This window comes from Molothrus ater, chromosome 9, assembly GCF_012460135.2.
Source record: "Molothrus ater isolate BHLD 08-10-18 breed brown headed cowbird chromosome 9, BPBGC_Mater_1.1, whole genome shotgun sequence".
NCBI lineage: Eukaryota > Metazoa > Chordata > Aves > Passeriformes > Icteridae > Molothrus > Molothrus ater.
The window spans coordinates 31,313,062-31,334,472 of record NC_050486.2 but is presented as its reverse complement, the minus strand read 5'-3'; the positions used below and the strand labels follow the sequence as shown (position 1 = coordinate 31,334,472).

At 40.4% G+C, this 21,411-nt stretch overlaps 1 protein-coding gene across 3 annotated transcripts in view; it reads left to right on the top strand.

Annotated features, from left to right (window-relative positions):
• The first annotated feature begins 240 nt into the window (after window positions 1-240).
• The window catches only part of SLC44A5 (solute carrier family 44 member 5), a 69,249-nt gene continuing 48,078 nt past the window's right edge, over window positions 241-21,411 (top strand). The window contains exon 1 of one of the 3 annotated variants that reach the window (XM_036387885.1): window positions 241-402. In XM_036387885.1, the coding sequence (XP_036243778.1) occupies window positions 384-402 (19 nt within the window). In that variant the 5' untranslated portion in view covers window positions 241-383. Of the gene's footprint in view, window positions 403-632; window positions 833-1,087; window positions 1,155-21,411 lie in introns of those variants that run through there. The other 2 variants (XM_036387884.2, XM_054515787.1) reach the window with 2 other exon arrangements.

Here is a 21,411-nt window from a genome sequence, read left to right as displayed (position 1 = left end):
TTACGTATTTCTCAGTATTGAGGGTGTTTTTTGACTGAATCATGAAAATGCCCCAACCCAGGACCAACACACTTCCCCCGTCAGGGACAGACGGACGGCTGTCGGTGAGCACGAAAGAACGCTTCACCCTCCTCCAGCCCCGGGAGCTCGTGCCGGCTGCTGGGCAGGAGACTGCTGCCCGAGGGCGGCCCAGCCGGCCCGGCGCTCAGCACGGGCCGCACGGACAGCTCCGCCAAGGGAGGCGCTTCCCGGCGGGGCTCGGGCGGGCGGCGAGCGGCTCCAGGGCCGGCCGGCCGCTTCCCACCAGCGGCAACACCTCCGGGCTCTGCGCAGGGCACGGGCACAGATACCCGGCTGCGGTCAGCAGTGGTTGGTGCGGGAGGATGGAAACCGCCCTGCCAGGTACGGCTCGCCGGGTCCGGCCTCGCTCGCTCTCCCCAGATGCCGAAGTTGCCTCCGGGCCCACGCGAAGTCGGCGACGCGCGACCCGTCCCGGCACCCCTCGCCGGCCCTCAGCGCGGCCGCTCCGCCCGCACCCCCCCTCCTCGCGACCCGGGCACCGGCACCGCCCCCGCGGGTCGGCGCAGGCGTCGCCGCGGAGCCGGCGGGACGGGAGGGTGGGCGTGGGGTGCGGGTGGTGCTGCGGGCGGCCGCGGCTGAGCGGAGCGGGAGGCTGCCCGGCCGCCGCCGCCTCTCATGCCTTCACGGCAACAAAGAACGCGCTGAGCAGCGGGGGAAGGCGCCGGGCCCCTGGCTGTGCCCTGGCAGTGCCGGCGTGGAGGGCATCGAGAGACGATGGCGAGGAAGGGCGAAGCCTCCGCACATCTCTACGGTGAGCGCGGGGCACGGCGGGGCGAGCGCCGGTGCTGGGGCGGGGGCGGTCGGCGCCTGTACTGCCCTCCGGCCTGTTTACAGCGTAGATCCGCCCGGCCGAACAGCGGCGGCCAGAGGCAGACGGAGTTTGTGCCCCTTGGCGAATGTGGGGGCGCGGTGGCCGCAGGGTCCCCCGTGTTGGCGGTAGACCCCGGGACGCCGGAGCGCCTGGCTCGGCCTGGAGCAAAGCAGGACGATCGGTTCAGGGAAAGAGCCGGTGGGCGCAGAGATGGGGGCGGGCAGACCTGGAGCTTCCGCCGCCGCCCTAGCCGCGGGAGCAGGTGCGCTGTGGCCGCTTTGTCCGCGTTCTGGGGCAGAGAGGGGCCGGGCGGCAGGTGCACGGGCCGGGCCGGGCCGGGCCGAGCTGAGCCGACTCGAGTGTGGGATGCCTGAAGCGTTGTGCGGGGCCGGGGGGTGCCCGGGGCGGTGTGCGGGGGCGGAGCCCGTTGAGCGGCGGTACCTGTGGGCTGCCGGTGTTCGCGGCGCGTGCGGCGGGAGCTTCCCGCTGGTCCTGCTGACCGGCGCCGCGGGAAGGTCACCGGGGGCAGAACTGGGTGTTTGGGCTCTGCTTTAATTGCTCCTTGGAAGGCCATGTATTTGCGATGAGGGGCACAGGGTTTGCGGAGCTGCTTAGCTTGTTTGAAGGTGTTGCTACAAAGCTGATTTCCTCTTCCAATGTGCGTGATATTTCTGTGGCAAAACAAACGAGCAGAATGAGCAAACCCCCTTAGGACTGGTCTGCTGCTCCAGGAGCCCCGAAGGCCTCCAGCAATGAGCCGAATTGCGCAAAAGCATAAACGTGGCTTGGTAAAGCAGCCTTTGCCTCGGTACCATTAGGCATGCTGGTTTACATCTTGGAAAAATCTGGTTTTTAATTCACTGACATGGTGTGAACCTTGATCTGACTAAACAAAAATCCATGGCTTGCCTTCCTTTGGAAAGGGCAATAGGAAAAAAAAGCCTTTAGGGAGGGAAGACAAGCCACAAACTAAGGTGAAATAAAAATTGGTGAGTCTGAAATAATTTAACTTCTGAGAGAATCATTTTCTACTCCTATGGAATTCAAATGGTTTTGCAGATTACTGCAGTGAGAGTGTAGGCCTAAGATCATAGACACTCAGCACTGATGGCAGAAAGAGTGGAAGTATTATTCTGGAAGAAGAGCGAGAACACAGTATTCAGAAAGGGAAAAATAGCTTTCGAATAGAGTTCAATAAGTACTATGTATGCTTCCTCATTTGCTATTTGTAAACGAGAACCCTCTAATAAAGTCATGATGAGTGATACCAAGTGTTTTACTGTCATTATACAGTAATCTTTTAAACTTCATTTTGAAAACATGTTACATGGGTAAGAAAGGGTGAATCTCTTTATTCACCTTTAGGGAGGAAGGCAGCATTCTGAAGAATTGGAGAATTTTGTCTATTTGACCTGTTTCGTCAGTGGGTTTACTTCCTTTAAGTTCATTTACATGTATGGGTATTAATAGTGGTAATGTTTATTGTGTTGCTACATTTGCAGAAATCCTGAGCAATTACTCTGCTCTTATTGGGAAGCAAGGTTCTTTCCCTTATTAGATCCCATTATGTTGAGGACTTATAAAACGGAAAGTGGAGCATTTTCAAATTGAGCATATGTAATATAATTTTCCTTTTAAATTAGATTGCTGTAATAGTTATTCTCTTGACTTTGTTGTCTTTGTCTGCAGCTAGTTATTTATTAGCCTGCAGGTATATTTTTCAGAGGAATAGATGTCCTAAACTTCTTTCCTTGGAATCTCAAGGATTCCTCACAGCATTTATAAATGACAAAGGCAAATACTTCTCAAAGTTTTTTAACTTGTGTCATCAGTCTGATTCTTTAGAAGAGATTAGTCAAGTGCATGGTTTAGGAGTGGGGTTTTGTTTTTTAAGGGAAGCAGTACTTTTCTTTAATGTGACTGCAGTATTAAATGCTGTCATGTGACTGTTGAAATGAATGTTGAAATTATTTTTTACTTCATTGTAGAATCAGTGATTGTCCCATAAACAATTTACTGTAGCAGTGAAGTGCAGTTCAGTTTTACCTTACAAATGGACACTGAAGGCCAAAGCGATGATCTTTAACAAAAACTTTTATCACTGTTTTAAGAAACATTGAGAAGGCCCAATTTATTATTTACAACTCAAATTCATCTAGTTTTTTTATATCTGTGTTTTTACATCTTCTCTAGGAAGAACTACTTACCCATGATTTTTTTTGCCAGTAATGGATGCAACTGAAACTTGAGTTTATAATTGTGATTTCCTAGTTACTGCTGTGATCATGTTTCTCCCAAGAAAGGAGAAACATGATCACAGGTTTCTCCTAAGAAGAATTCTATTTTTTATGTTTCCAAGCTAGGGAAGTTCTGTTTCACTTGGGACAGCTTTTGAGGAACTGTGACACTATCAAGATGTCATTTTTGTCACTTGGCCTGCATTTACCATTCTTAATTTCCTCCATTTATGTATGTGTACCACCCAGGAAGGGCATCCTCAAACTGAAGAAAATGGGCTATTTAGCCACAGCAGTGTTGTACTATATGGAAGCTATTGGCTGTGACACTACTGCAGATAAAACTTCCCTAGCTTCTGCTGGTAAATCCTTGTGCGTGTGTATGTAATTCATTTTGCCTTCTGAGGTTCAAATTTCATACCAGTGGGGTAGGTTCATATCAAAAGTGAAACTCAATTTAACACTTCATTAATATTTTAATATACTTAGAAGTGTTGGAAGTAGTGAAATGCAGATTCAGCTTATACCTTTCTTCTCTGACATAAGTTTGGTCCACTTCATTTAGGCTTTGTTGTGCATGTTTTAGGTGGGATAAATCATTTACTCTTTGAGTAGATCTGCTAAACCTAGTTACAGAGCTTCAGCCATACCTGATTTTGCCAGCATCCTAGTTTTACATAAAATGATTCACCGTGGAATAAACCTGGGAGGCTGGGCAGAATTTTAAGAATTTTAAACACTTTGTTATATGTTCCCTGCTGTTTTTTACTGCAGACAGGTCTTTCTGAGTGAAAACTTTCTCTCTCAGCATGCTCCTTCATTTTTTGTCTGGTTCTGTTGTAATGTCCTCTGCACCATCCTCGTCCCAGGAGTTACAGTCACTAGTTCAGTATCCATGTGAGAACCAGTAATGAGTGATGTTTGTATTGAAACCAGTGCTATTCAGTATGTACATCAACAAAATAAATGAGGTTAAGTGCACCCTCAGCACAGGCTGCAAATGACACCAAGGTGAGTGGTTCAGTTGATACACTAGAAGGAAGGGATGCCATTTGGGGTGGGGGCCATGGGGCATGACAAGCTTGAGGATCTGCAAGCTGCTTGAAGTCAAGCAAGGCCAAGTGCAAGGTCCTACACCTGGGTCAGGTGATCCCCATTATCAGCACAAGCTGGAGGATGAATGATTTGAGAGCAATGCTGCAGAAGAAGGACTTGGGATACTGGTGGATGAAAAATTGCCTGTGGACTGTCAATGTGCACCTGCAACCCAGAAAGCCAGTGGTGTCCTGGGCTGCATGAAAGAAGTGGTACACCAGGTTGAGGGAGGTAATTCTGCCCCTCTACTCCACTCTGGTGAGACCCCACCTTCGGACCCTGAAGGTACTGCATCTGTCTCCAGCATTCCCAACACAAGCAAGGCAGGGATCTTGGAGCAGGTCCGTAGGAGGGCCACAAAGATGGTTAACAGGCTGGACCACCTCTCCTATGAGGAAAGGTCAAAAGAGTTGAGATTGTTCAGCTTTTTGATATGTACAATGGGGGTTTGTGAGAAAGATGGAGAAAGAGTTTATTATATCTTTTTTTAACCCCTCTTTTTTTGTTTTTTTTTTTTTTTTTTTCCTTTTTGTTTCCCCCAAGTTTTCTATTGACACGACAAGGGGCAATGGTTTTTAACTGAAAGAGGATTTTGGTTGGATGTAAGGAAGAAATTTTTTATTCCAAGGGTGATTAGGTGCTGAAACAGGTTGCCTAGAGAAGCTGTGGCTGCACCATCACTGGAAGTGTCTAAGGCCAGGTTGAAAGGGACTCTGAGTAACCTAGTCAAGTGGAAGGTGTCCATTCCCATGACATAGGGTTGGAATGAGATGAGCTTCAAGGTCTCTGCCAACCCACACCATTTTGTGGTTTTGTGAAAATATGAAAAGTACTCCATACCAGAGATGGTTTAGTCAGTAAGTGAATAGGCAATAAAACTGGTAGGATTTAGGTAATACAATTTTTCCTCACCTAGTGATCTAGCACTTTTTCGTATTTCTTGAGCCAAATTAATTACTGCATTTTCAAGTCCAATTAAGATTCTAGAGTATCTGAAAGTATCCAGGTTCTACATTTGCTATCCTTTAGCACTTCAGTGTTGTGCATCTTTTAGCTTATTGACTTAAGCTGAGCCATTCTTGGTAGTAACGTATTGGCTCAGCCATGAACAAGGACAATACAATCAGAACACCTATAATCAAGGAGATTAATGGAACTGTTCTGCATAGTTATACTCTATTGAGTGGGTTATGTATAACAGTCACTGGACATTATCTAGAAAGAGTTTAATAAGCTAGGTTTCTTGTTGACTAATTAAACTTGGTTATATTTTTTAACAAGCAGGATACTAATACATAGTTGAGGGGAAATTCTCTCTACTACCATCCCAAGCCTGTATAGTGTATTATCATCCAATCTTGCATCTCTGCTTCTCAAAGTCTCTCCTGTTCTACTAGGCCTGTATTTCTCTACACTATATCCTTTTATTAGAGTCATAAATATCTCATTCTGCACGGGTTAAGTAGTTGTTACTGTTACGTAATAAGCAAAAATAAAATAAATTTGCCATAATCATCTGGTCAGAAGAAAAAATGCTGTTAGACTTAAACACACAGAAATGTGGAGATGATTTAGTAAATTCAGTAACTGATCTTCACTTGGATATGAGAAAATCTGTTTGTTCTGCATTCACTCCTGAAGTGTAAAGGCACGTCACATTCACAGTTGCTTAACTGTATTTATTTGAGTTTTCTGTTGCTAGTATCCGACTCAGAGGCAGTCAGATTTACAAAATCTGCTAATGTGATTCCTTAACATCTGAATATTATGTCAGGGAGTCTGACATAACATTATTGTCTAATAATCTAATAAAATAATACAGAAGCATCTAGGAATAGTGTAATTACGTTAATTTAGGACTATTAAAGCACATAAACGTAAGAGCTTTCCTGTGAGGTTAGGAACAAGGTGTATTTTATGGAATAATACTCTGATTTGTTTAATATCGGAAGATAAATACCCAAATTTGTTAACAACCTTACTTTGTTACAGTGAAGGTAAGGAAAATGTGATGGCTGTGCGCTGTACAACATGTAAGTAAACCTGGATGTTTAGATTTCCATATATGGAACTTGTACTGAATCATTTGGGACTTTGAAGAAGGTGTTTCAGTCAGAGGTTGAGGAAACAGTGAAGAAGTACCCAAGAAATCTTGGAAGAAGGCTAACAGAAGAGCCTTTCAAAGGTCTTTTCAACTTTATTTTCTGTGAGCACTTACTTGGGAGGTGGTGTGATACACAGGACTCAAAGTCCATGAAGATGGTGTGGGAAAGTGGTGACAAATCTAATAGGTTACTGTGGGGGGTTTAAGAGTTTATTATAAACCTGTGTTTTATTTTTGCTAGGGTGACAGGAAACAAATGCCTGCCTGTTAGAGTTAAGTGGATGTCTTTGATATCTAAGTATTCTTAGGCAACAGATCCCAACAGTGACTGAGTATAATTTTGGATAAAAGACTTGTGCAACTTAAACTTTATGTGAATGCTTCTGCTTTTTTTTTTTTTTTTTTCCTTTTCATATTGTCAGTCTAAATTTGTTGGTACCAAGCTTTTATGGTACTGGAATTCCAGTCTCTGGAATTCACTTCTCTCCAGGTATAGATATAAATAGCTTCATACCTGCCATTCCAAATAATAGAGCTGCAATCCATATGAAGCATCAAGAGTTTTTATTACATTAATCTGCTGCGGCACTTTGCAGCATCTGAGATGCTATAAGCACCGAGAAATAAAAGTAGCCAGGAGGGAATCTCTCTCTCTTGTGGGATAATCCCACAGAGTCTACTGCTGATGTAGAAATTCAGTGCTGTCCACATGCCAATACAAATTATAGACAACTTTTCATGGGCAGAGATGGGATACATCTGACTGTTCCTTCTAACTAAGGGATATTTGCATTTTTCCAGCCTCATTCCACATAAATGAAATCATCCTTTCCCTCCTAGATTGTGCTGAAGAGAGCTGTACAAGTGACTGTACGCTTTGAAGGTACTGTGTTGAGCAGTCACTTTGAAGTCAAAGGTCTTCTGTTTTACTAAAAACTGGAACGATGCCTTTGATTGACCTCTGACATCTGCCAAGAAAAAGAAGTTTTGCCTAGAATGATCCTCTCCGTAAAAAGGACCACTTATTAAGGTTCCCAAAAGATGTTTGGCGGGTTACTTCTTCAGCAGGAAATCCCATGCTTGCACCTCCTTTAAACCAATAGGTATCTGTTAAAATAGATGATTTAGTGTGTACTTCTGATGTGGTAAGAGTGGGAACTCATTTGTACTTTAGGAGTATGTTTCACCAGAAAGAGGAGCTCTAACATGACTGGGCTGGGATACCACATAATTATCTCTTCTGTACAGCTGATTGTATATGGAAGAAAGTGAGTATCTATTGCATGCAGATCATCTACACTTGTACAAGCTGATGTGCTTGAAATTTGGTAGCTAAGTGTCCTTTATAATCAGTGTACTTTGAAATAAATGAATATGTGGAATAATAACTCTGGTATTTATTATATAAGATTATTTTAGTGGATATTACATTAAAATGAACTGGTTTTTTCATCATTGATATTTTTCTATAAGAGTCATAACTTCCTGGATATGATCAGGTTGCTAAAAACTAGCTAAGTGTAGCAAAATACAATATTTATTTTTAGATTCCCCCCACCCCTCCGGCAGAATGATAAATAATTCCTATGCTGTGTTGCTTTATTCTGTCAGACAAAAGGCAATAAGCTGTATCTGTGAATGCGCCTTTTTCTTGGTTTCAGTACAATGCAATATCTGTGCTAGCATCTAAGCAACTGCTATAAACAGGGAAGTGATGTGCCCTGTGACCAATACTCTTGAACTCTTACAATATTTTCCCCCATATGTAATTTAAAGATTTGTGTAGGATTTGTGAGATAATACAGTTTTTTCACATGTATATATATGTCTGTGGGTGTATTTAAGTAAATATGTATATAATATGTACATATATATTGCTAACAGATTTATTATAACCAGGAATGCATAATTTCATTTGGAAAGCAAGTAACATAATGTTATATTATATTGTATTTGTAGTTATGCAGTTCATGCAGAGCAAACCCTTTCTGATTTATGCTGACAGGCTTTTCACAAATGACTAAGTGTTGTGGCAAGAGCCATGTAACAACAGTCCGCAAACTTGAGATTAGGCACCATTTTGGGCTCCAGTCTGAGGGAAAACAACCATCTTGGCAGCTGTCTGGAAGCTTATTTTGGAATTGTAGAGAGGATAAGAAAGAGAGCTCAGCTACTGGGAACTTGGCTTTTTCTTCCAATCCTTTTATAATGAAAGGTTTTCCTTTCAACTGGGGGAATCAAAAATCTGTAGGTAGTGAATGAGTGGTTTAGGATACTGACAAGCAGAATAGGAAGAGAAATCAGTGAAAGTTTCTTAACAAAGTGAAAGTAACCCCAAATCAGGTGAATCTGTGAGTGGACATGGAAAACAAATTAACAAGTGCACTAGAATTCTGAGTCAATGACAATCAATGAAGTTGTATAGTACGCCTGGAAATGTGGCTCTGAAAGCAGAAAAAAATAACCCCCCCAACTGCCAAGAGCTTTTTTCCAAGACTCTTCCCTGTTATGTACACTGTAACCACTGCCAGAATAAGATATATGAGAAATCCTAAAAATGTTGTTTTTTGTTTTTTGTTTTGCAGCTTTCATAGAACTAGGCAGAAAGTAGTTTGCAGCAGATATTCTACACAGCTGAAAGTTTGGAAATCTTATCCAAATCTTCTGCTGAGTTAACGTGCTGAATCTGTAATAAAAGAAATATTCTGACCATATGAAAATCTTCCATGGGAACTACTGAGTAAGAAGAACGTTGCCATGTACTATCACATTACAAAAGATAAGGAGATGTTTATTTGGTAAAGGAAGCCTCTTACTTGTTTGGTTTTAATACTTGTGTATTGCTCAAGATGGGAGACTTGCAGAATGTGTGAGAAGTTGTTCATGCTTCAGGACCATTTCCCAGTAGCACTCAAAGCAATTGAAAATGTAATTGTATTGATATTGTGACAAAATGTCAGAATATCCCAGAAATAATAGGTCTTAATACTTAATGCAAGCTGTGGTTCGCTTGATGTATTTATTCCTGGTGATGCACTGTGCCAAACAATTGAAACACTTCTATTCTGGGAATACCAGTAGGATGGAATGTGCACTGTGGAATAGTTTTTTTGTTTGAATTCTCTAGTGGGTGGGAAGTATTTGAAGAGTGGGGGGCCAATCCACTGCCATCTTTTTTTTTCCCTTAAGTCTGAATGATGGCTTTTATATGTTCTGTGAAGACACATAGCTGCTTCAGTGTTCCAGCACAAGTCGCTTAACAAAGTAGGGCTTAGCAGGGTAGGTATCCAAATCACAGTGAGGGAAACGGGGACTTATTTTATGTCTTGGCATAAAATAATCAGCAAACACATAGTTAAGAGTGTTTTGCAAGACTATAGAGTCACTGGCAAGCTAATTTATTTTTCAGATTTTTAGGACAGTAATCCACAAGTCAAGCATTTTTTTGCTTCTTTTCCTAGCCTGTAGTGAAGCAGGAAGAGAGACTGGGGATAATTTTTGGTATGTCAAAAAAAGCCTGGGATTAAAAAGCACTGGCTTCCATCCTTAGAATAGAATAGCAATTTGGAACAGCCTTCTGGCATGTGAGACTAGAAAGTCAGTCTTCTGTGTCCTAGTATTCCCAACTTGTCCCATTTAATCTATATTAATCCTTTCAGGTTTTATAGAAGCTTTGATTTGGTTTAGTGATTGAGATCTCTCACAAAAGGTACTCCAAGAAGAAAACCATATGTTAATCTTCATTTTGTTTATTAATAATAGGAAAATACATAGTTGTGTTTCAGGTAATTTTCTTTCGGTCAAGTTCCTTATTGCATTTCTTAAAACATTCAGGATATATATCTACTGTCATCTCACTCTGCATTTTACCAGTACATGCTCATTATCTTTAGGGTTCTTTGTTGTTAGCATTCAGGAATAATTTCATTAGTGTATTATCCAGAAATCAAGATCAAGTAATAACTTATTGTCACTATCCAATTCTCATTTAATCAAGATCAAGTAATAACTTATTGTCACTATCAAATTCTCTTTTATGCACAGTTTACTACATAGTTTACAGTTATCGTTTGACTTAAAGGGATTCAATGGATGGGAGTGTACTGTTAACTAGAAAATGCTTAGGTGCATTAAAAGAAATTATTGCTGATGGTTAAGATTCAAGAAACAACTCTTTGTATGTCATAATATTAATTGTATCTTGAAAACATGCTAGGATTTGAACTTCTTTCAGTACACACTTCTTAATTACAAAATTGCTGTGCTTTAGATTCAAAATTTTGATTCAGAAATTGACTTTTTGAATAGTTTCTTCAATTTTGCAGCTGTCAGGATAACCAAAGTCCCATTTTAACTCAATGCTTTTTGATTGCCTACTAAATACAACTTGTGGTGGACCTGTCTTCAGTGAAGGACATATAGATAATTTGCTGCTGTTCCTGGATACCTGATCAGTCTTATAAACTCTCCTGCACTTATGCTACAGATTGTTCTTCGATTTACCCTTCTGCATCATCTTGTTCCTGTTTCCCTTGCTTACCTGGTTGTTTCCATTTCTACTTGCTTTCTATTTTCTATTTTTTTTTTTTACTTCCTTTTTTCCCCTCCATAGGATTTTTTATTCCACTTAATCATTAATCAAGCCCCGTTAATCACAGTTTAGATGGACATCTGGTATTGTGCCTTTTAAGCGGAAGAACAAATATTGCTATCACTGCATTGACAGGGAAGGAAGTCTGGGATGTCAAAAACATTAGCATTCTAAAACATTTGATCAGCCCTATTTTAATACCCAACCAACCAAAAAGCCAGCACCAAACAAAAAACCCCCACAATCCTGCCATCCTGGAAGTAGCACTCATAAAAAAAAGAAACACTGCTATTGCTCAGACCACATATTTTCTTAGCAATAACATGTCTTGTTTAGGTGATTGGGAAGTCTGAATAGGCAAACATTCAGAAGAGCTCTACTGCTGTAAAAATCTCAGCAGAGTGGTTCCTGTATGAGGATGCTCTGGCTAAGAGGCCAAGGAAAATCCTGAATAAGTTGGTTTTGGGTTTTTTGGTTTTGTTGTTTGGGTTTTTGTGTGGTTTTTTGTTTGTTTTGATTTGTTTTTTCTGAGAGCTCTTTAACTTAAAATTAGTACTCTGAGATTGGAAACCAAGCTTCTCCCACCAGGCAAGTGTATCTGTCGATCAGTCCTGTTTTCCCCTTGGCTTACTGACACTGATCTTAACTTTTAAATACCGTCCGTGTGGTTTGCTTGTAACAGGACCCCATAGATCTGCTTATTTTCATTTTTTTTATGCCCCTAGTTCAGTTTATAGATCACTCTCTTCACCTTAGGCAAGCCCAAACTGGGTTACTAGAGTAAAGAAAACCTTCCAGAAAATACTAAAAGGGCAGTCAAAAAAATTCTGATACTTTGGCATCAGTTTCTCTGGCATGAGAAAGTTTCTCTGGCATGCTGCTTAAAGCATGAGAAAGTCAAAATTTCTTGCTATTCTTAATGCATATATTTGCAGCTTTTCTTGGAATTCTGTAGTAATTGCCACACAAATTTAGGTTGCTCTTTAAGAACCCCATCTGTCTTAAAAAAAAAAAATACAATATAGAAGCAGTAGAGAAAGATGGAGTTTCTGAACCATTATTTCTGACTAGTTCAAGTCTCATTCAACTTACAAGAAAGACTTAACCCAGGCCCTTTCCTGTGGCACCCATACAGATACCTGTCTTTAATTGAGCAAGTTAAAAAAGATTTGCAAGATTTAGAATCTCAATTTTCAAATTCATAATGCTGAATTATACACAGGAAAGGAATGTATATTGAGTATTTTTCTTCTTGTAACATAAAGTCTTTTTTTGGACATTTCCTTTTATTAATCTCTCTGTCAACACAAAGTTGTTTCTACAAAAGATCTCTCTTTTTTCAAATTAGTTTCTAGTTACCTTATAATTTACAATATTGTTGGAATGTTGATGTCACTCTTCACAGTTATTTTCTGTGACAGGCTTCCAAACAGATTGATTCTTGGCAGGCAAAATGTTGTAGGAGACATGAAGAGCTGATTTTGTTTTAATGGGTGATGGTGCAGTGTAAATGACACAATTTCAGAGGAGACTAGACAAATGCTACTGCTCACTGAGATATTTAATTAGTGCTATGTATTCAGGTATAGAAAGTAGATTTAGTATGCAGCAGTCCCTTTATTTGATTGGTCTTTATGTACCTTCTTACATGGCCTTTTGATTTTGGACCAGCTCTTCACATTAAAAATGTATAAAACATTTTTATCTCTAAGGGTGAACAGAATGGAAATGTCATTCAGGAGCAGTCTTGTTGCATAAATGGCAGTAGAATGTTAATAAAAATGTGTTTAGGAAAAGAAGGGAGAATAATTTGGGGTTAAGGATGGAGAATTACTTAAGAATGTGAACTAGGAAATGAGGGTTGAAGGACATTGACAGAACAGAAGGAAACAGATTACAGGACCTGGGACCTTGGAGTTACAGATAATGGAAATAGCACTTATGAATCCTTGAACATGTTCTACTTATTTTTTAGCCAGAAGAATTCCATGAAGATGTCCCTAGTACGAAGGGATTGCTCTCTTAGCAGAACAGTCACTTCCGCTGAACTGGAAAGAATGTATGTAGCCTGCTAGCTAAATATAGGTGACAAAATGTGTTATTATTCAATAACATGTGGACACATGTCACCTTGAGTGTTAAAACCTTGCATTTTAGAGTCACAGTGAAAAAAATCCTTCCAATTAAAATTTGAAATCTATGTGTGTGTATGCTCACAGACCACACATGGAAATAAAAAGTAGGTAAAATAAAATTGTTGCAAAATTGTTAATTAATAGTTTGGGGTGTTTTAGCTTCTCCAGAGATCTGGAATGTTTAGTGAGTGCTGATAATAAATTCACATATTTCGTATTTATACATAATATAGTACAGCTATAATGTCTTTCTCCTCACTTTCCATTTTTTAAAGAGATGGGTGGATTAACGGAACATAGGAAAAAGTAGGGTACAAGCATGCACTGTGAAATCTTCCCTCTACACACTGAGGTTTTGTAATACCTTTTATTTGCATCAACCAGAGGTTCATCGGAATGAATACTGTGGTGTGGTGTCTCATTGGAGAAGGCAAATTCAGACTGCAGACCATAACATTTCTGTTGATGTACAATTCCTTCAAGGTCTCAAAAGATGAAATTAGGTGTCCTGTGGTAATGCCTGCTTAGGCATTACCTACAGAGTTTAAGCACAGTATCTGAAGGTACACGTGTCCTGAGGGCATTTGCTTAGAATACCATTGGGAAAGACAGAGTAGAATTCTTCATGGCACCAAGAGCAGAATTACTAGCCACAGAAACCTTACTGCTATAAATTCCATGTAGCAAAGCATGTTAGCAGCACCTTTATAGCTGAATGTTAAGCTTACCTGCTTTCAGTCCACCTCTTTGGTATGTGTGTACTAGCAACTGGCTTCATACATTGCGCAGAAAAGTGTAAGTAACTTGGGTGTTAATGTGTACCACTTCAAAAATTGCAGTTTTAATGGGGACATGTAACAACAACAGCAATAATAACAATGTATTAGTTGTTTATTAGTAGTATACTATTTCATGACTTTTCTTTTCAGTGGCAGATGACCCTAAGAAAAAAGCACTGTAGTTGATTCAGCAATAAAACTGTAATGCTAAAAGCTCAAATTTAAAATTTTTTTCTGCTTCCAGTTACTAGGATTTCACAGTTTTCACAGGATATTACAACCTTATCACATATAAGAGCAGAAACTAATTTCCAGTTATTATTTATGTGATTATTAATATTTACCAAATATAAGACATCAATTTCTAGGAATGAGTGGGAGATTAAACCAGAGATTAACTTCTAGGCATCTGGGCCTAATATTAAGCATTTTTAGCTAAGAAAATAGTACCAGAACTTCCAGTCAGCAAGTTCTTATATAATTATGATTTTATTGCTGACTTATTCTCAAGATGTTAAGGTACATCTGCAGTGCATAAAGCTGAGTCTAGGACTGTAAAATGCTTGGGTTTTGTAAGACTTTGTGACTTTTTTTAAGGAGGTGAGACTTTTTCTACTTCTGAGACTGGGAAGGAATTTTCTGATCTTTCATCAGAGTAAATCAAATTCTTATTCCTACGGATTCCATCTTCTCATATTTTTTCACAACTCTCTTAAAAACTTTTTTAGTGTTGTTAAGATTAATACATATTCTGAGAATCTCCCCAAATCCCCCAAATCTTATTTTGCCTCCTATTTTGGTCTGGTTTTGATTTGTCTGAGGTATTTCTTCTACACAAGTTACTTGTCAGTCTGTTAAATATTCATGTGTAAACATTCACATTAAATGTTCGTATCTACAGTGGGCTGCAATTTGCTCCTTCCTTCCTTCCTTCCTTCCTTCCTTCCTTCCTTCCTTCCTTCCTTCCTTCCTTCCTTCCTTCCTTCCTTCCTTCCTTCCTTCCTTCCTTCCTTCCTTCCTTCCTTCCTTCCTTCCTTCCTTCCTTCCTTCCTTCCTTCCTTCCTTCCTTCCTTCCTTCCTTCCTTCCTTCCTTCCTTCCTTCCTTCCTTCCTTCCTTCCTTCCTTCCTTCCTTCCTTCCTTCCTTCCTTCCTTCCTTCCTTCCTTCCTTCCTTCCTTCCTTCCTTCCTTCCTTCCTTCCTTCCTTCCTTCCTTCCTTCCTTCCTTCCTTCCTTCCTTCCTTCCTTCCTTCCTTCCTTCCTTCCTTCCTTCCTTCCTTCCTTCCTTCCTTCCTTCCTTCCTTCCTTCCTTCCTTCCTTCCTTCCTTCCTTCCTTCCTTCCTTCCTTCCTTCCTTCCTTCCTTCCTTCCTTCCTTCCTTCCTTCCTTCCTTCCTTCCTTCCCCCTCCAGCAGCTGGAATACACTTTTCATGTCATTTATTTATAACAAGCGTGTTGTATTCTGGAGCTGCTGCGAAGTCTGTAAGAATATCTCCTCCCTCTTACAAAATAGTGAGGGTCTGATTCAGCATCTGTATTTAACCAAATGTCCAGTTTTTGGATCCTGAACACTTGTTAAGATACAAGGAAGGCCCATGGCCCATTCCTATAATGAAGCAGATACTGGGCTGGGTTATCACTGAGTACCCATTCTTTTGAACAATAAGAAGCATTCCCAGAAGATTTTATCTTTTGTGGTCACGTCTTCATTAATTCTACATATAGCTGATACACATCCAATGATTCATATATATGGGCTTTAGTCCTATAATAATTTCAGCCTAGATGTGGATTTACATCTAGGATTATACTTTTCAGTTGTTTTGTTCTAAATTGATACACCAACAGCAATAGAAGACAAGTTCCAAATTAGGTTTAGGTTACGCATCACAAAATGGAAAATCTTCAAACGAGTTATAATAAATCTAGTCTTATACAATGAGCATCTCATGTATTTTTCTATTGAAATGGAGGGGGAATCTGAGCCAGGTCTGTGCTTTAGACACTAACTTGACACCTGCTTCTGCAAGAAATGGGTCGTTTCCTAGAAAGACTTTTCTCATAATGCACAGCGCTTGGTATAGTAGCATCGCAAGTCAGTCTGTGTACAGGTTTAGGAGTCACTGTGTATCAGTTTTTACAGATATCTAGCTAACTTGAAATTTTCCAGACTTAGTCCTCTTACATCCAAACTTATTCAGTTTTCAGATCACCATTCAATTAATAATTTCGTTGTTGTAACACCTAATAATGAAATGTATGGAGACATTGTTTTCTGCATTAGTGTGTAACAATCTCTCATTAATTGTGTGTGTTGGAAATGCCAGAAGTTCTTTGAGGAATAAAAACCTGTAACTAATAGTGGATTATTTATTTGCTAACAGTCCTAGGAATCGAATCTGGCTCAAAGGATGCACACCAACTTAGCATAATATGTTGTTCCTTTAGAAACCTATAGAAAACAGAAACCATCAGTAGTCACAGTCCTCTTCTTTTGTCTAAGGACACAGTAGGCTTTGTGTAAAGTCAAGCTTTTGATTCCAGAGTATTTTCTTTTATGAAGACAAAATAGAGAATACAGTAGAAGTCTGTTTTTATTAGTAAGTGAAAAAACTTGGAATAAAGGGTTACTTCTGACCCTTTCTAAGCAACTGTATTTGCTCAAATATATTATTAAATTGAATCTGCCTGTATTATAATTTAGAGAATATATTCACTGTGCCAGACACAGAGCCACTGTTAACACTGCTAAGACTACAGAGCACATCCTACAGTAAGTGGCAGAAGTTTCAGAAATGAAGGCAAAATAAATGAAAATGTGCCTGCCAGTTAAAATACTGCATCTAGTTAACATAGCCTTACAAACTCTTAATTGTCACTGCATATCTAATGGTTCAGAAACAACCAGGAACTGGTGCTTTGTTCATTATACCAGACAGTGTGCTGTACAGAGACTGTACCGAAAGGCAGGCATTCATAATAATAATGCATTTTATGTACAATGTTAAATAAACATAAATACTTATGACTCACCAAATCCCCATCTGAACGGTTTTATTTCTGTATTCTAATAGCATACTGAGTACTAGTAACCAGGTGCAAAAGTTGGTCACACATTTGGGCAGTGGGACTTTCAGTGAAACTGTGAGTGCTTGCTTCAAAGAATGCCCTTTTTAAAGGCAAAATAAGACATTTTCGAGCTTTGGAAATCAACATGCCATATGTTAAATTGTGCAGCTTTATGCAGGGTAATTTACCAGACACTGCTCTGCAGACATGATCTATTGGTATTCAGTAATGTTTGAGTGAAACAACCCTTCAGCTGTTGTGGAGAATATTCTTTTGAGGGAAAAAGTTTTACTAATGTTAAATATGCTTGGACTTCTGTTACATTGTTCTTTAGTCACTCTCTATGTAACCATCCTGCTGCCAGATCAAGGTTTGCCTTGGGAGCTGGGCTACCAGTGCCGGGCTTGGGCTGGTCGGCAGGGTCTGTTGTACGGTGCTCAGCAACGCCAGCCGCTCCGAGCGAGCCCGGGGCTGCTCCAGCCTGCGGCCGGCAGGCAGAGCTGACGCTGGGCCGGTGCTGCGGGCGGAGCGGTCAGGCCGCGTGGGCTGAGTGGGGTCGGACAGGAGCGCGAAGCTACCTGGGCTGTGCATGGCGGGGGCACGGCCGAACTGCGGCTCGGGGATCAGCCCTGGCTGGGGCCTCCTCGCGGCGCTGCTCCGGAGCTTCTCCAGAGACGGCTGACGGAGGACGTCCCGTTGGCTGTGCGGAACCCTGGCCTGGGGCAGAACAAAGAGCTCACAGGGCTTGGCATTAGCGCTTCTCTCACTCAGATGTGCACCAAAAGGGCATGCCTGAGGCGTAGACCTGAACTAGGGCAGAAAATGTCTTGCTCTGCTTCCAGTTTTTCAATCTCTCTAAGCAAAAGAATGGTTTTATTTCAGAGATGGAATGCGAGGAGAATGGTGGTGACACCCACAGAAAATGTGTTGCAACAGCTTGTCATACAATAATGGCATCTAGGGACTTGTTAAAGAAACTGATTAAAATTTTACTAATTCTCCAAGCTATATAGGGATATTTTCTGGTGGTTTTCTGTCTTCTCTAGTAATTAGCCATCGTGGTTGAGTACAGCTCCCATGCTAGATTCTCATAGACCATAGGGCTAAGAGTTCCTGAAAGCTGTGCATTTAATTGTAAAGACGATTTTCCCAGAGACTTTGTGCTACTTTGTAAGACCATACTTCAGAAATTTGAGGCCCCCTTTCCCTCAGAATAAACAACTGTGGGAGTGGATATTTGTATATTCTATTTGAAAACAAAGGGTGAGAGGCAGCAGTTTGTCTTGAGTGAATCAGTATGTCTGGCTTACAATTTAAAAAAAATAAATTGTAATTTCTTAATGTTATATTTAAAAGCAGATGTATATACTTCTTTTACAGAATACTCTCATTTAATTTTTCTGGTTTTGAACTGGTCTAAGCTACAAAGCTCTTATTCAAATGCTTCTACTTCAATAGAAGGGAAAACATAATTCGTAATGCCACTTCCAGTATTCTATTTGCATCAAAAAGAAATCTTAAATTTGCAATATAAGTTTTAAATGGAAGGTTCTAAATAGGTTGTAATAGTTGATTTCTAGTAAATACTTCTTAGTATAAAAATCAATAGGAAGTAAAAGACAATTTAAAATTGTTACTTGTTTTTAGTTCTTAATGGAAAATAGTGACAAATCTATGAATTGTCTGCATTTTGGAGTAATTAATCGTGTAGGACCATGTAGAGAGCTTTTTGGATAATTAGCTAGCTGAGAAAGGCCACTTCGATGTGATACCGTTGGATAAAGATGGGGGAAACAAGCTAGAGATTGTTAAACCAGTGTCCAATCACTGACAAAGGTCATAGTGACCTTCGCTGAAACGGGAAGATGAGAGAGAAAATCGCTTGCCAGAAAATGTAGATATCCTAGGTAGAGAAGCTAGAAGAATGCAAACATAGAAACAAAATAATCATTAGAGCATAGAAGTAGGTGTGGTTGATCTAAGTGTGCTTTAACCAATAATGAGCTCAGCTTTTGCAGTATGTATAAGCTTCATTAACACCAATATAAATATGTGTGAGCTTTCAATAAACTTTGAGATTTACCATTCACGCATATTGTGTGAAGCATTTCTTCCGCCGTTCATGACAGGACCAAGAGTCCATCTTACAGAAAAATGATAATAATTATCAAAGGTCAGAGTCCATGAGATGTAAACTTTTTGTGGAATTTGAACCTTGTGCTAAAGGTTTAGTGGTATAAATTTTGTTAGTCCCAAAAATGAATTGTGAAAGGCTCTTAATAGTCTGCTTTACCCTTAACAATAAGTCATAACTTGTTCTGGAGCAAAAGGTTATCTTATTTATTTTACACCTTCCATTTGATTTCGGTACCAGACTCATTTAATTTTGTAATAGTAGTGTTGGGGGTTTTGTTGTTGTTTAATGAAAAACCAGAAGACAAGCTAGAGGACTGGGCAATCACCAACCATATGAAGTTTGACAAGGGCAAATGCCAGATTCTACACCTGGAATGGGCAACCCTGGATGTAGAGACAGACTGGGGAATGAGATGCTGGAAAGCGGTGCTGTGGAAAGCATCCTGGGATGCTGGTTGACAGAAAGTTGAAGTATGTCAGCAGTGCTCTGGAGGCAGGGGAGCCGACTGTGCCTGGGGCGCATCAGGCCCAGCACCACCAGCTGAGCCAAGGGAAGGATTGTACCACTCTTCTCCGCACCCTGTTGGCTTCACCTTGAGTATTGTGTGTTTTGGTTACCACAGTATGAGAAAGGTATTAAGCTCTTAGAGAGCATCCAAAGAAGGGCATCAGAGATGGTGAAGGGTCTTGAGGGGAAGCTGTATGAAGGCCACTGAGGTCACTTGGTCTGTTCAGCCTTGAAAAGAGGAGAGTGAAGAGAGATTTCATGGCAGTCTACAAGTTCCTCATGCTGGTAGGAGAAGGGGCAGACACTGATCTCTTGTCTCTGGTACCCAGTGACAGGACCTGAAGGAATGGCCTGAAGTAATTTTAGGGGAGGTTTAGGGTGGCTATTAGGAAAAGGTTCACAGCACCAAGCCTGACAGAGTTCAAGAAACATTTGGACAATACTCTTGGGCATGTGATATGACTCTTGGGGATGGTGCTATGTGGGATGTTGGACTTGATGATCCTTGAGGGTCCCTTCCAACTCAATACATTCTGTAATTGTGTAAAAATGATGTTCAAATTCCTATGTTTACCTGCAGGATTACAGTTCCTCTTAAAAATGGGGTCCTAATTGTAAAAGTGAATTTGCCAGTTTCTGAATGTGCTCAGCAGGCACTTCCTGATGAAGTAGAAGTGTCATACATCTGTACTACATCAGTAACAGGATAGTGCATACCAGGCAGAGAGTACCCGAGACATGAAGAACCATAAGGGGAAATAAAACAGAGGTAATTGTCTTTAAAATTTGGACTCCTGGCAATTCATTGTCTTCAAGGCACAAGTTGCATTTTTAATCTTTAAAAGGCTGTGCAGGAAGGAGGGGAGAGAAAGGATAGAACCTTATCGTAGCATTCTGAGAATTGTGTCAGTAATACTGACTGACAAATTTTGGAATTATGGAACAACTTGAGACATGTGATAGCTATGTTCATTTTATACTGCACATTTCACTAACATGTTGCATTAGGATTTTGATATCTAGCTTTCAAAAAAAGAGCCAACTCATTAAAGGCAACCATTGACCATTCTTGGTTTAATATGCAGCTATTAGAAAAGGCCTTGGTATACAGAGAAAGATGCATCTTCAAAATTATGCATTGTGGTCAAGGCTCTGATTACTGCAGTTTCAACGTGGCTTTTGTGAATTAGACACTAGTTTATTCATAAGGTTGTGAGTCTGACTGTTCTCATGCTTCCAAAGTAATTAATGCATTTGTACAAATAAAATAGTGGCATATAGATGGTGTACACAAAGTCCAGAATAATCCAGCTCTTGTTTCATCCACCTGGCATTTTTATATGTAAAAAAACATGTAAAGTTGCACTTCTTTTCCCAGCAGCAACAGTGCTGTGTTGTGATTATAAATGGTAGATGCTGAAGTTAACACCCTCCCTCTGAGATTATAAAAGTGCTATTTTAATGATTTATTGAAAAGGTCTTGGTATGGTATCTGCATGCAGCATTTTACTGCATAAGAATAACTAGAAAATGTTACAATGATATGTTATGGTATAAACCATTTGGGGTTAGAGACTCTGCTAGGAGAAAATATTGTTAACTGCCATCTGTCATTCTAGATCAGCTGGAGTAAAGCATACTAGAAACAGAAAACTGGCATTTTCTGATCCTTGGTAGAAAGCATCTGATTATTTCAAAACACTCCTTTTTCTGGGTAAAGCATTGTCAAGGCTGTATTTTAGGTGCTGTTTTTTCTAAAGCATGAGAGTGTGTTCCAAGATCAAGAGCCCTTTCTAACTGGATTAATACATCAAAGTGTGGGGAAAAGGAAATATTTAACATAACAGTTGCATCAAACATAACTAACAG